At 43.3% G+C, this 14,069-nt stretch overlaps 1 protein-coding gene across 2 annotated transcripts in view; it reads right to left on the bottom strand.

The window, feature by feature from the left end:
• The window catches only part of NRK (Nik related kinase), a 99,524-nt gene that overhangs the window by 60,378 nt on the left and 25,077 nt on the right, over window positions 1-14,069 (bottom strand). For both annotated transcript variants that reach the window (XM_017815323.1, XM_017815330.1), the window contains exon 3: window positions 1,792-1,848. In XM_017815323.1, coding sequence (XP_017670812.1) covers window positions 1,792-1,848 — 57 coding nt within the window. The remainder of the gene's footprint in view (window positions 1-1,791; window positions 1,849-14,069) is intronic.

Here is a 14,069-nt window from a genome sequence, read left to right as displayed (position 1 = left end):
CATTTAAATGTTATTTTGCTCTCTACAAAGAATGAAAGCAAAGACGGAGAGAGAACGATGTGCTGCCAAAGAGCTCTTTGATCACCTGCACCGACAGCTGAAGAGACAAGCAGCAAGAATCCAATCTCTCTGCAAGCGCTCTGCTTGCTTGGCTCCATCAAATAACAGGAAGCAGAGCCTGCATGGAGAGGCACACGAGTGCACGTTGCCATCAGCTCCCCTTTAACCATTTCAAAGGGCTCCCCCCCCACCCCTGCAACACGACACGGCAGCACTTCCTGACAGATGTCCAGAGGATCCCGCAATGACCACAGCATCCTGCTGCTGCTCTTAAGAACCCGGCCCAGGGCTGCAGCTCATGACAGCAAAGGGCAAATTTGCTTAGCTCTTGGTGTGCCCTAAATCTGAACAATCACAGCTGCAGCTGGTCAGGTGATTTCTGATAAAATGACTTCTTGCTGGAAAGAGAAACCTGGTAGACTTGGTGAAAGAATCAGAATCTTTTGGTGAACGAGTGACAGAAGTAGCAGAATGGACTGCATCCAGGTCTGCCAGCCTGTGCCCTAGCAGCAGGAACACAGCCAACCCTGCACTGGGAAAGTGGAAATAACAGCAGAAAGCCTTGCACTCCCGCTGTGCCAAGGCCAGAAAGCAGAAACACTCGAGAACAGCTGAGCTGGAACTGTTCAGGGTTTAGTGGGGTACTAGCATCAGGGAAAACCCCTTTGAGCAGCTGCACCAACATGGTCCCCACTCAACTCCCAAATCTTTGCATGAAGGGACCCAATGTGAAAACAGCAGGATCTGCTACCACTACCCCTCAAGCAATGGGACAGGTTCCCCAGTATGATGCTGGTTCTTTAACCTGCAAAGAAGCAGCAAATCAGACTTAAGCAGCTGGTTTTTGCTCCCAGAACCATGCAAGTTTACCAAGGTGATTCCTGAAGCTGGACCATATGGTTGTGCTGCATTTAAATTCTGTTGCCAAGCAAGAAGGCACTACTGCATGCTACAGTTTGATACTTGCATACAAAGGAAACTGTTATGTATAGCAAAGGGAAGGAAATCTTTCCAAGGTTCCCTTCCTGCAGTTTTTTCTTCAATTGTTTCATCAAGGAAGAGACTGTCACTGGTGTTAACATGACAGCCCACAAGTGACATCTTTGACCAGCCCTGATGCACTGTTGATGGACCCACTACTGGTTGTGCTCTTCAAAGGATAAACAAAAAACAATATTTAGCAACTTTTTCAACACCCTGTTCCAGCACTGACACCACTTTATAAATGTGAGCAGGGACAGTGCCAATTAAACTGTCTCCTTCTCTCATCTGTCAAATCACAATAAAAAGTGCTACATTTGCATTTCTAACATGTTCCTGCTTGCTGACTGTCAGGGCAGCTACTCTGAGAAATGGCTGGTGAGGGATAGGATGTGATGAAACACAGCAGGGGCAGTGCAGAGCTACAGGAAATCTTTTACTTGTTATCTCTGGAAACAGATAATCAACTAGAAATAAGCAGCAAGAGACTTCTTCTCTTTGTTATTATTTGCCACCAAAATATATGGAAGTGCATTCCCTTATCACTTTGTCACCATTGGTCAGGTACAGTTAAAAAATCTGGTTGTGTTAACACCTCTCAGTACTTTATAAAACACAAATCAGTGTTCAGCAAGCATAATTTATACCACAGGATCTTCTTTTACAAGCTATCCACCTTCTAATGATCTGATTATTTACTTTTCCTTGCACCATAATAACAACCTTTTTTATTTTTGGTTTAGCACTCACCTCAGTAACATTCATCACTTTGATTGCTGCTAGCTGCCCGGTCTTAACATGACGACCCTGTTAAAATAATGAAAGATTGTACGTAAAACACACAGGTAAACTATGAATACAGCAACAAATTAGGCATATAACAACTGGGTTAGAGTAAATGCTTTCAATCATGTTCAAAGTCATGTCAGCAACTTGTTTCAGTTGAAGATGTGCCTGCTCATTGCAAGAGGGTTGGACTAGCTGACCTGTAAAGGATTCCCTCCAGCACAAACTATTCTATGATTCTATGTACAAAAAACCTTTTGATGCTACAAAACTACCAAAGTGAAGTTTGGTGATGTGACCTCACCTTGAACCCCCACATGTCCTGGTACACCTCAGGGTAAAGGGAAAACTCGAGGTTTCAGTACATCAATCTGTACGTGGATGCCAAGAAACTAAAGCTCTATGTGAGTTTTTGCCTTTTTTTTTTTTTTTTTTTTTTATTTTTTACAATTTGCATATTTTTCAAATCCGAGCTTACTGAGCGTCTCACTTTGGTTGTCATGTAAGAAATTCACGTTTTTTTCCTTACAAGTGCACATCTGCATAATCTATGCTGATTTTTTTTTTTTTTTTTTTTTAGTGCTTTTTACTGTGAAATGCTTAGTTTTTAAAATTCTTACTGCAGCTGAGCTAACTATATCTCAGCTACTTCCCAAAAAGCATGCAGGGGCTTTGAATTTAAAAATGTCATCTTCTATGGTGGTGGGGAGGAGCTCACCCAGGTTTGACTGAGTAGGTGCCTACACATGTACACACTTCACTAGTGAAATGCCCACACCCCACAGTCACCATCAAGCAACAGACAACTGGTAACTTCAGACTAGGTGACTGGCTTGTTTTTGAAAACAGAACTAGTAAAAGGGAGGTAACAGGGAATAAAGGTATTTAAAGAGCAAACTTGCTACTGAGACTGACAAAATGTGATTCACAAGAACATGTATTAGAAACATAACCAGGAATCTTGCTGTAAATTGCAGTTTCTTGGTTTGGTTAGAGCAAGTTGCTCAACAGATACCATAGGTGTAGTCTTTTGCCATGACAACCAGCATCTCATACTGGAGGATAGCATCAAAAGATTTGAATGAACAGCAGATTTACTATATGTCCTAACTCTTCACTGCCATTAAATGTTCAGAAATGGGTTTGAAGCTTTGAGACTGCAATTTTATTCCTGAAATAGTAGTGCCTGCAAAGCTGTATATTGAAATAACTAACTAACATCAGTTAAGGAAGCCATAGGAAATCAGGAAATCAAATACGAAATGCTGCAGTTTGCAGACAAAATGATTTGCAGGTGCAATTTACACCTGCAAAATTAAAAGCTGGGTTGATGTAATTTTAAAACCCAGGTCCTATCTGCACAAAATTGCATACAAGTGTTATTTCTAAGACTAAGCAATTTTGCATCAAAGAAAAATGATTCCTCGTTCTCAAGCGATATGTCACAGTCATGTTTTCTTTTACAAAAAACTAAATCCTGCTGAGTTTTTTGTATATTTATAAGTGTCCTCTTTCCACGGAAGCACTCCTGGGATTGCAAGGCTTTTTCTCATAAAGAGATAGGATTTATATATTATCACAGACCTCAGGAGGAAGGGAAATGGGGCGCTCTCCCCCCACAAGTCTCCGTGGGTGAGTGTGGATGGGCAGTGAACAGTGCTATCCCGACAGATGCCGGTGTTCAGTCAGCATCCATCCCTGCTGACGTCAGTCCGGGTTACTGAGCTTCCTCTGCACAACCACAGCTCCTTTCTTGGAGGCCATTGTTTGCAAATGTTTCCAGGCATTGAATGTCTTGGCAATACAGAGAGAGAGAGGGCCTTCCACAAAGCACAGCCACGCTCGACACGCTGGCACCCTGACTTCACTCCAGAGTTTGTCTGGAGTCAAGTATGCTGGTAATTCCATGTCTCTGGCCACCACAGGTCACCAGCAACCAAGCCATCGAAACAGTGAGTGTCCCCTGGGCTGCTCTAGATTCTGCAAAGGATGGTGTAAAGAATCAATACTAATTTTCATAACTGTAGTGAAGCACAGAGATGGCAGGTTTTTTGTTTGTTTGTTTTTTAAACTCTCAGAATTGATGTGGATTAAATGTTATAATCTACAATGAAACAGATCATTCCCGAAATCCAGTGCTAGAATTCAGCACATGACTTCAAACTGTTTCAAGTTAATTTTCCCTTACATATCTAAATGCAGTAAATATCCTGAACCCAGCCCTGGGCTTCTTGTTAACAGACTGAGACTAGTGCCTAAGCGAGGAAAGATTTCAGGGCCTGGACCCTTATTTTTTTTCATTTATCAGTAAATCTCAAAGGTTAGCCAGAGTTCATGGGAACTCTCACATTGCTGCTTCTGATGAAGCACTAAGTTGAGCATGTGTAAATTGTTTTGAGAAAACTGGCTGTTTTAACTGCTTCCCAACCAAATGATACCAAAAGACTCACTTCCAGTGACAAGACATGCAGAAGCTCATCCTTATTGATTTAATAAAACATGTGAGGAAGAACAAGGGGCATTGCCCTCCGAGCCCTCTGTCCCTGCCCATCCTCTCCTGATCATTAAAGAGAATCAGCTTGTTGTGATTCAAGATCCTCCCCTGCACATTTCCCCAGAAACTGAGCAGAGGGCTGGAAAGGTCCGTGGGCCAGTTTCCCTCATAAAAGGTTTCATCTTTCACCCAAAGGCTCAGTGTAAGAGCAGGTTTCAACTCTGGAGAATGTAGTCAAAACATCCAACAGACATCTGCAAGTCAACCATATTCCTACCCAAGAATACAGCATTAAACTCTATCAAGCTCATACAGAGCTTAGACATCAAAAATTCTGAAGCTTAATGACTTTCTAAAATTGAAGTTCCTCCCTTCATTTTGATGAGGTATCCAAGTTGGAAAAAATTCTCCCATTAGCTTTGAGTCCAGCTAAATTCCTGGACTCCTCCAGAAAATATTTCCGTATAAAGTCTACTGTAGCTGCCAGTTAGTCACTAAAGCAACATTCAGCAAACCTGGAGCCAGCACACACATTTCTCAAATCTGCGTACTGCTCATTGCAGCCAGACTTATGGGAGATGCTTTATGCCAAAGATCTGGTTCTGATGAGCTCCAGCTATGCATTATCTCTGAGGGGAAAGATACAGAGAATAGGGCAGAGTGCTCAGTGCTATTCCTATTGGATGTGTATTTATCTTTTTACCTCAATCAGATAAAGGAACTGCTTATCTATGTCCTCTACCAGGGGTCAAGACATGTACTTTTCTATTTACATCAAACAAGAGTGGCAACACTAGCCGTCAGCTATTAGCTGATAAAGGGGCTTTACATGAATTAAGTATATTTACAAAATGATGCATTCAGTCACATACAACACACCTTTTCCTGTTAGGTCCAAATAAAAATTTTGGAAGGTCCCTGGCTTGGGCCATGATTACAAGAAGAAAGCCAGGTTCCAATAAGATTGTAAGACTGAAGGTCACAGGCAGAGCGCTTAGTTGGACAGCTTCCCTCCCAGATCCCGCACATTTCTCTCTTTCTAGAGGTGGAAAACAGCTCCCATCAGCTTCTGACAGATCTGGAGCGGACAATTGCAAGTCCAGACGACAGAAGCCAGCTGTCCTGTTAAGTGCTGCACACCATGCCAAGGCAGCCCACGGCAGTCCCATCACACGCTTCCTTTTTGGCAAGGGGCACTCGTTCAGTGACCACGTGTTTCTGGGTCTGACGGAGTTATCCCCATTTAACCGCTGCAGGAAGAAGTGCACATGAAGGGCAGGAACTGCCTGCTGCTGCAGGACACCATGGCAGCACCAAGCTGGTGGGTTTGACTGTGCAGAAGTCCTTGTTTGTGCCCATGTTCTGCCAGCAACGAGAAGCACCACCTCACTTAAAAAGCAGGGGGTTTGGCGAGGCTGCAAGATGCCTGTGTGCAGAGATACCTCCCAGAAACCAGAAGATTTGGACACCTGCCAATTTGTACCTTTGTACGCACATGAAGGGCAATTTCATATCAAACACACCTGCTGGCAGACCACCAGGCACAGACACAACCAGCTCACAGTATCAGCACACGAGTGCGGGGCTCCCAGGTGACCCTTCACAGCACTGTAATCCTGAGAGCTGGTAGATACCACAACCTTAACTCCTGGGATCTTCTCTGGATATTGTACGTTTGCACTGGAAAGCCAGATCTGGCTGTTGGAGGTGTGAGACTTCAGATGCCAGAGGTCTTCCTCACCCAGAAGCATTAATTATGGGATAACTGATGCAGCCTGTGGCCACTCGCCCTTTGGGAGCGAGGTGAAGGCACAGCTGTCACTGCAAGCTCTTACCGAAAGTGAACTTGAGCAAGCAGATTTCCTGCTCAAAACCCACTGATGAACTTTGAGCCCATCTTGGGTAAATCTGTGTGGCCCTGCGGTTCCTGGTAGACTGCCAGCTCAGCCTGCTGTGTCCTGTGGGACCCGACCCCACCCTTTCGCCCCTCTCCTCTCCACCCTTTCCATCCTGGTAATACAAGAAAAGCCTTTAAGAGATTATGAACTGAGTGAACAATGCTCTGCACGGGGATCCAGGAAGCCCTGTGTCCTATTCCACATGACCTTAACAAAGTCATGGTCCTTCTGTTTCCCTTTCCACCTACACAGGGCTTTTCTACTAAGACCCAGCTCTTTAGAAGAGAAGAGCAGTGTTTGCCATCACCAGACCCTGTGCCAGACTGGGAACACAAGCTTTGCCTGTTCACACTGCAGGCAGGCAGGGCCAGCCTCCCATGGAGCTGCAGTGTGCTCCCCAGTGGGTCTGCACAGCAGGAGAATCCCAAGAACATAAAACCTACAGATGTGCTGCTCCCATGCTGCAGTTTAAAGACACAGCTGCTGTTTTACAGCATAAGGCTGCTCATGCAGACATACTGCTGTCCCTCACGGTCTTGACAATGTAAACAAGTGGTCAGGGCTTGCACACCTGGGGTGTAGTGTCTTGGTGCTGGTAAGCATCACCCAAGAAGACAATTTATAGGAGAGCTCTATCAGCAAGAGCAATCCATAATCCTCAGCTCAGCAACTGGTACCACATGAGATGACCCCCTTGAAAGGGGACAGGAATAAATTCCAAGGAAGAACTAATTGTGAGTTTGGGAGCTTATTGCTTGTTTTTGTTAGTCAATGGCCTGAGGCAGAGTTAAGGGCCAGTTGTTAGCTGAATTCTAGTGCTGGATTTCAGGAATTATCTGTTTCATTGTAGACTATAACATGTAATCCAGGTCAATTCTGATAGTTTAAAAAAAACCCCAACAAACAACAACAACAAAACCAAACAAACAAAAACACAAAACCCCCAACACACCCCAACCAACCCACATCAGCTTTGGACAGATTAGCACCAGTTTCAGGAAGTCTTTTTCTTTTTTTCCTACCCCCCCCCATGAAGAGCTCAGGACACCAACCAGGTGGTAATGCAGCTACCATTTTGATTACAGCTTCATCCTTTAATCACACAACTCAGGCTGCAGAAAGCCTACTCTGATTGACATTATAAAGTTTAGGTGGCACTTCTGTCACATCATCTCTGGATGTCTGTTGTATTTCAGGGCTGTAAATCAAAGACTTGTATTCCCCTAGAGAATTTCTTTTCTTCTTTGTGATACTGGCAGATGCTGAAATTTTGGAAGCTGTTCCAGGTCACCTTTAGGGTAGCTCCTCAACTCCATTTTCCAGCTGGAGCACACCCTCCTTTCCTTGTAAGTGGCTGCTTTTATGCCAGCAGTGCAGGATGCAGGGACTTCTGTAAAACCACAACCCAGCTGTGTTGCCCAAATGCTGACCATGTGGATGCAACACATTTGCCCTTTCACCCTCACATCTGGCACACAATTTCTAGACAGTCCTAGGTCTCACCAAAAACCACTTGGGCAGCATAACCAAATGTTGCATTTCCTCTCCCCATCCTCTTTTAACGCCCTCTGGATACCTTTGCTGCCATCAACTCTGTGCTAGCGAGAGGAAGAGCATGAGCTCCTGAGATCACTGCTCCCAACACAAAGGTCCTTCATTGTTCTCAGACAATCCAACACTAGGATTGTCCATCCAATCCCTCAGGATGAAACAGGACTGTCTGACTAAGTCCATCTTAGCAGTGCCTTCAGAACTGACCCGAGATGTCTCGTAATAGGGAAGGCAAAACACTATAAAAATACAAAATATCATCTAAAACACCTAAACACTACAAAATATCATCACCCTTGTCCACTGCTGCTGAACAACAGAAATATTAATACACTGTAGATAATCAAGACATGCTCTTCAAGGTTTATGTTGTTTTTACTTGATGATTAGTTATGTTCAAAGAAGTTAGCTCAAATTTACCACTTTCAGTATAGACCATACTATGATGTAAAATGTTAATTCACATACTCTAGAACTTGGGTTGCAAAACATCAACAGTAAACTCTAACCTGTCTGCATGTAGATATTAAAAAAAAAATTTAAAGGTAATTAATAATACTCAGTGCACTCTAAGACAAAGCCTGTTACATTAATGAAGAAACAGTAAGGACATATACAAATAATGAAATGAAACATTATTAAAAATATAATCAAAATGTTATACTGCATTCCAAATTAAAAAAAGGATAATTTCGTAAAGTTATCAAACTTATAGAGCAAAAATTATTTGAATATTTAGTGAAAAACAAATTCATTTCCTAGAAAACACCACTGCTCTATTTCTATGGTGATAAGCCATTCTATCCCTCCCATTGTGTACCTCTCCCCCCTCATCTCAGAAGTGAAAAACTATTTTGCACTCACTCAAAGGGAAAATATTTTTACAATTTTTTTTTTTAAATGAAGTTTAAGATGTTTCAGTGGTAAGATTGGAAAAAAAAAATCAGGAATTTCCCTCAGGGCCCCTATTTGTATTGCATGCTTAAACAAACAAAAATATCTGTAACTCATAACACTACAGAGATTAACGAAGTTGGCAGTGGTATAGGACTTCCCATACACTAAAATAGCAACATGTTAGCCAAGAGAAGAGATTAGAAAATACTACTTCTGCCAGTCACTTAAAATTCTACCCATGTCCACATTGTCTAGAAGGGAGGGATGGATAAAGGTCATTTCAAAGGTACCAGATCAAACCACCTCAATTTCTGGAGGAAAAGGACAGTTTTTTTATCCCCACTGAAAGGGTCTGTACCACAACCCTCATGAACTGTAAAACCTGAGAGGCACCAGAAGCAGTTTTTCTGTCCAGTTTTTTTTTTTTATCCTTTCAGTTCCTATTTCCTCCCATTGTACAAGTGGAAACGCAGATTGTTTGCTTTGCCTAATGTTTGTCTATGTCTGACTGCAGACCAGTGGGAAAAGAAAATGAAACAAAGGAGCAAATTCAAGCTCTTTCACAAACACATATTTGAGTATCTACATTTTTTTGCAATATCAGTATGTTCAGTTGATCAGAGATTACCATCCTCATGCAAAACATGAACCACTCAAGGCTACTGCATACTTGTATGAGACTGGACTAGAGACTGATCTTTTGGGATGTTGAAACCTGCTCCCAAACAGGTCATTCACATGATGATCAGCAAGATCAAGCAAAGCACTGAGCCCTTGGAAAATACCATGCTAGTCATAATATGAAGAGGTTTGTCCTCTACTTATTTGAAAAGGGTGGAGTCTGCAGCAGAATATCCTATGTAATCTGCTGCAGCTCCATACTCATTTGGAGGGAAGTACTCATTCCTGTGGCTTCTCCTTACTCAGCTAACATGCAAACTTGATGTTTTAGATATTCAACTGCTATTTAAAGTTTCTGAACAATGTCAACAATGTGCAAGAAGGAAAAGCAGGAACATTTCTCCTGGGGCAGGTAAAACCAGGGTAGGCTGTGGTGGGTGACAGCGGGAAATCGAGAGCTGCAGCACACAGTGCATCAGGCACCTCAGAAAAACAACCTTCAGGCTGCCACCACTGCCGTGCTCAGGGTCAGCCTGGCTGGGGATACACAGGATTACCAGAGGCATAGCTGCTCCTGGTGAAGGACCCACCAACTTTGATTTGGTCCAGTCTGTACCTGGAGACACTTCAGGAGTGTCTGAGGTGACAACAAACACTGAAACTCCAGCTCTCCTCTATTCAAAAGTCATCCAGGTGCTTGAGTTTAGAGGGAACTGTAAGGCCCCTGAGCAGGAGCTGCTGCCAACAAGTAAAGAAAAGCAACATTTTGGGGCCATACATGGGTCAAGAAAGTAACTCAGACAGCAGCATAGTGAACGGGAGGAGAGGTCTGACAAGCAAGTTGTGCGGTTATCCCATTTTCCTCACACTCCATTTATTGGGCTATAAAACCTGCTTTCACTGGGCCTAAATTTCAGTATTTGCACAAGTAGCAGCTTTAACAGCCTTGCTATTCATCCTGGGCTTTGGCATTTGTCACACCTCCTCACATCTGCTGAAATACTGTTGAGTTTCCAGCTTCAGACACCCCATCACAGCTTGCTACCCCTGCCAGGGGACATGGAGGCTTTCCTCTTCCAGCGGGTGTTCTGCCTTGGAGATGCTGGGCTGGTGGGTCTGCAGGCAGTCAGCAGCAGCAGGGACCCTGGCTGCCCAGCACATGGCAGTGGGAATGTGGGGCCATGGGAATGGGGGGAGTTTACAGCCCTGCAGGTCCCATTGGTGCGGGCAGGAGGGTTGGAACAGCCCTGGCCCAGAGCCAGTCCCGCTCAGCACCTGGGGAGCTCAGCGATGATTTACGACTGCAAAGGTCCACTGCAACGAAAGTCTATTCATCCAGAAAAAAAAACAACTTCGGAAAAGCCTCAGCCTTTGGAAGGCTCTCATTCTGCACAACATGGGGTGTCAAGAAGCTAAGTCTGGGGAGAGGTACAAAGCCCTCCACCCCAGTGAATTTTCACTGCCTGACTCATATGCCTCTGTTTGCAGAAATACAGGGCACTAGAGAAAACCTGTACACAGCACAATTCCGCTGGATGAAGTCACAAGCAGTTAAATGTGTCCCGCCAGCCCCGTCCTGCTGCAAGGAAGTCAGGGCTGGACTGCTGGAGGTCAGCTGATGGGTGGCCGGACTTTCAGAGCAGGAATCCCTCAAAGGGAGGTTTTTTTGGCTCACCATTGCTACAAAGCTCTGAAGGTCAAGCTGCACACAGCAATTACAAATCTCATGTTATGAGAGTCATCTGTTAACTTTTCCAGTAATGCAGCCTTCTCAGACTTATGCTAATGAAGAAAGGCTTTATTAGCCTTCTATAGCATGTAAACATAACCTTGTGTGCACAATAAGCTCTCAGCAATTATAGCACTGAATTTTTAAAAATCCTCCATTGTTGTGAACAATGTAACATAGTTGAATTTTCTCTTTTATATAATGCAGAACACAGACAAGGTTCTGCAAAGGTTAAAACTGTGTTCTTGGGTTTTTTAAAAAGGCTTTGAGGCAGGCAGGGTATACAGCTCGGACTACAAGTTACAGCCCAGACGATGACAGAGCTACAACCACCTTAGAGGTGATTTACTTTTTCATTCCAGTTCTGCTGGTGTTTTTCTCACACAGATTGCAATACCATGCAGGTCTACATTTCTGCAGACGACTGTGTGAGACAGTACACACAGCACAGGACAGCCCAACCCTAACTCAGGGTCTCGGAGTCTTGCCTTCAGTGTTTCATGGCCAATACCCTCCCTATAACTCTGTTCACCTGAGGTGAATCCTGAAATCAAAAACTCTGCTGACTATCACTGTCAAGTCAGAAGATCTGTGGTTTGCCTAGGAAAAGATCATATTTTTTGCACATATACAAAAGTCTTCACAAAGCATTTAACTGAGGAAAAAAAAGAGCATTTACTCTCAGTGCCTTTTCCTTTGGCTCTATTTGATGAATCCTCTCCAAAAATTAAGAGAGTTAATGGACACAATTAGTCTGTGAGAAAATACATCAGCCTCCAGATTTCTGAATGATCTCTGTAAGAGATGAAGTACATGGCACTGATCTCGCAGCAGCAGTCAATTCCCATTTCCTTCCAAAATCCTATTGGCCAGATGGTCCACAAAACTCAAGGGAAAATTACTTAAGTGTTTGGAAAGGCTTTCAGTGTTAACTTGGTCTCCAAAATGACACCAGACTACCCTTCTAATTATTCTTACAATACCTTGCTTTCCTAATGAAGTTAAAATGGAGCAGGACTTCCAAGTTCACTTTCCTAAAGAAAAAAAACTGAATTCATGAAGAACCTTGGTGTTATTTTTTTCTAAACTGACCTAATCAGCTTTAAACAGCAGAAGCCTGGCTGGCAAAGATTCTCCTCTCAAGCCAGCTGTAGGTCAGATGTGCAGTAATAGTTCCTCAACAGCCACAAGCAGTTACTGTTCAATGCTGTATCTTCTGACTTTCTGTATTACTTGTAGGGATTGAAGTCAATCACAGCAGGAGAGAAATGAACAGTAAACTCTACAGAGGAAAAAAAAATTCAAGAAAATGGCTAAACACGTCACAGCTGAAGAACCACAGAGCCTTAAGCAATGCAGACCAGAATAATTACCAGCTCAGATGAAGCAAAAACAGCAGCGAATCACTGAAAGAACTGGTTGCAGGAGGTACCAAGACTTTCCTGCAATTAACCACTGAACAGCTTTACCAGATTTTGAAACTCTCATCTCTTGTCTCACCCTGTTTAAACAACCCAAGTTCATTTTGTACAGCGTAAGACAAAGTAGTGCCCTACATAGTAAACTGGGGGCGGGAGGTAAAACAAAGACAGAGCCCCAGCACAGGCTGGTACCCCCCTGCCCTCCTCAAATGCACTGCTGGCTACACCTCTGAGAGGTTCCCTGCAGGACTTCCCACCAACAGCAGCTGATGGATTCTCCTGACACTTGGGTTCTTGCATGCAATTCTGGCTCCACTGATGTCGACTGGACTCTATGATCTTAGAGGTCTTTTCCAATCTTAATGATTCTATGTCCAAAGGAATTTCTGCTGTTGAGTTTATTGGACCTGAATTTGCCTCATAAAAGGTCAAATTTCAAACAAAAGAAATCCCACTTTACACTGAAAAAGAAAAGTGTATATTCAATGGTTTCTCTGTTGGAGAAGGTGTGTTTGCATAGATCCTGTCACAGACTTGAGCCAGAGCTTGTGATGGAAAAATTAACCTGAGCCATTGCTGCAGAGCCTCCATTTGTGTCACGGCTGCCACCCAAAGCTCACTGCCCATGGGAAATTGGTCTCTCCATAAAACTACAGATGCAGGCCAGATGGAAACTTAGAACACTCATTATTCTGACTGATGACACATACATTCACATTGGCAGGCATATAGATTTGATTGGATCACTCTCATACAGGATTTGTCAGCTGGTGTGTCACATGAAGCTTTCCCAGGCAGCAATGGCATCTCTGAACTTGTTCAACACCAAATGCAATGGGGCCCAAAGTACTAGGGACAAAACTACAGGCACAGAAACATATATAGAAATATTCAAAACTGCAAAACTGAAATCCCTTGACTCAGCCCAGGGTACCTCAGGTATCAATGAACCTGCACCAGAACCCTTCTTGTGACTCAGTCTCAAACCCAGTTCTCGTTTTCCAAGGTCTGAACCCTATCTGCTTCCTTTACCTTGTAATGGCAATAGGTTCTGCAACCAGCTGCATCACATCACAAAGCAGCTGTCAAGAAAGAACAAAACAAAACAGCAAACAAACCTAAAGATTTCACAAGGCATCCAGCTAATGCCAGCAGCTTCCTGGTTTACATGTATAATATAAGCCTTAAAAACTAGCATCTCTGCTTTTAACATGTTCTAGCTGTAGTCACTATAAAATTTACTCAAAAAGTTTAACCATCCACAAGTTTTAGAAGAACTTCCTTTTACATATTCCGTCATCCACATCCAGATGCCAAAATACACCACCAAGAGCTCACTGCTCCTTAGGATAAATCTGGTATTACGCACCAGAGAAAAATTTTGCAGGGTCAGCTAAAACTCTACAGCATTGCCAGCGAACATATTTAAATAACAGAAATTTAAATAACTAGGTCTCTATTTAAAACAAAACTCTCTTAAAAAAATAAATAAATGAAAGAGCATATGAAAACACCATACCAGAAAACCCAACTCCCAAGTGCTTTGCATTGCCTTCTAGTTTCTGAACCCTTGGGTTCAGGGGGGAAATAGGATTGCAGGGAATTGCAAGCCTTCCTCCATTATCAAAGAC

Source organism: Lepidothrix coronata, unplaced genomic scaffold (genome assembly GCF_001604755.1).
Source record: "Lepidothrix coronata isolate B3197 unplaced genomic scaffold, Lepidothrix_coronata-1.0 Scaffold2, whole genome shotgun sequence".
Taxonomy (NCBI): domain Eukaryota; kingdom Metazoa; phylum Chordata; class Aves; order Passeriformes; family Pipridae; genus Lepidothrix; species Lepidothrix coronata.
Note: the sequence above shows the minus strand (reverse complement) of the source record. Positions and strands in the feature narration are given on the sequence as shown.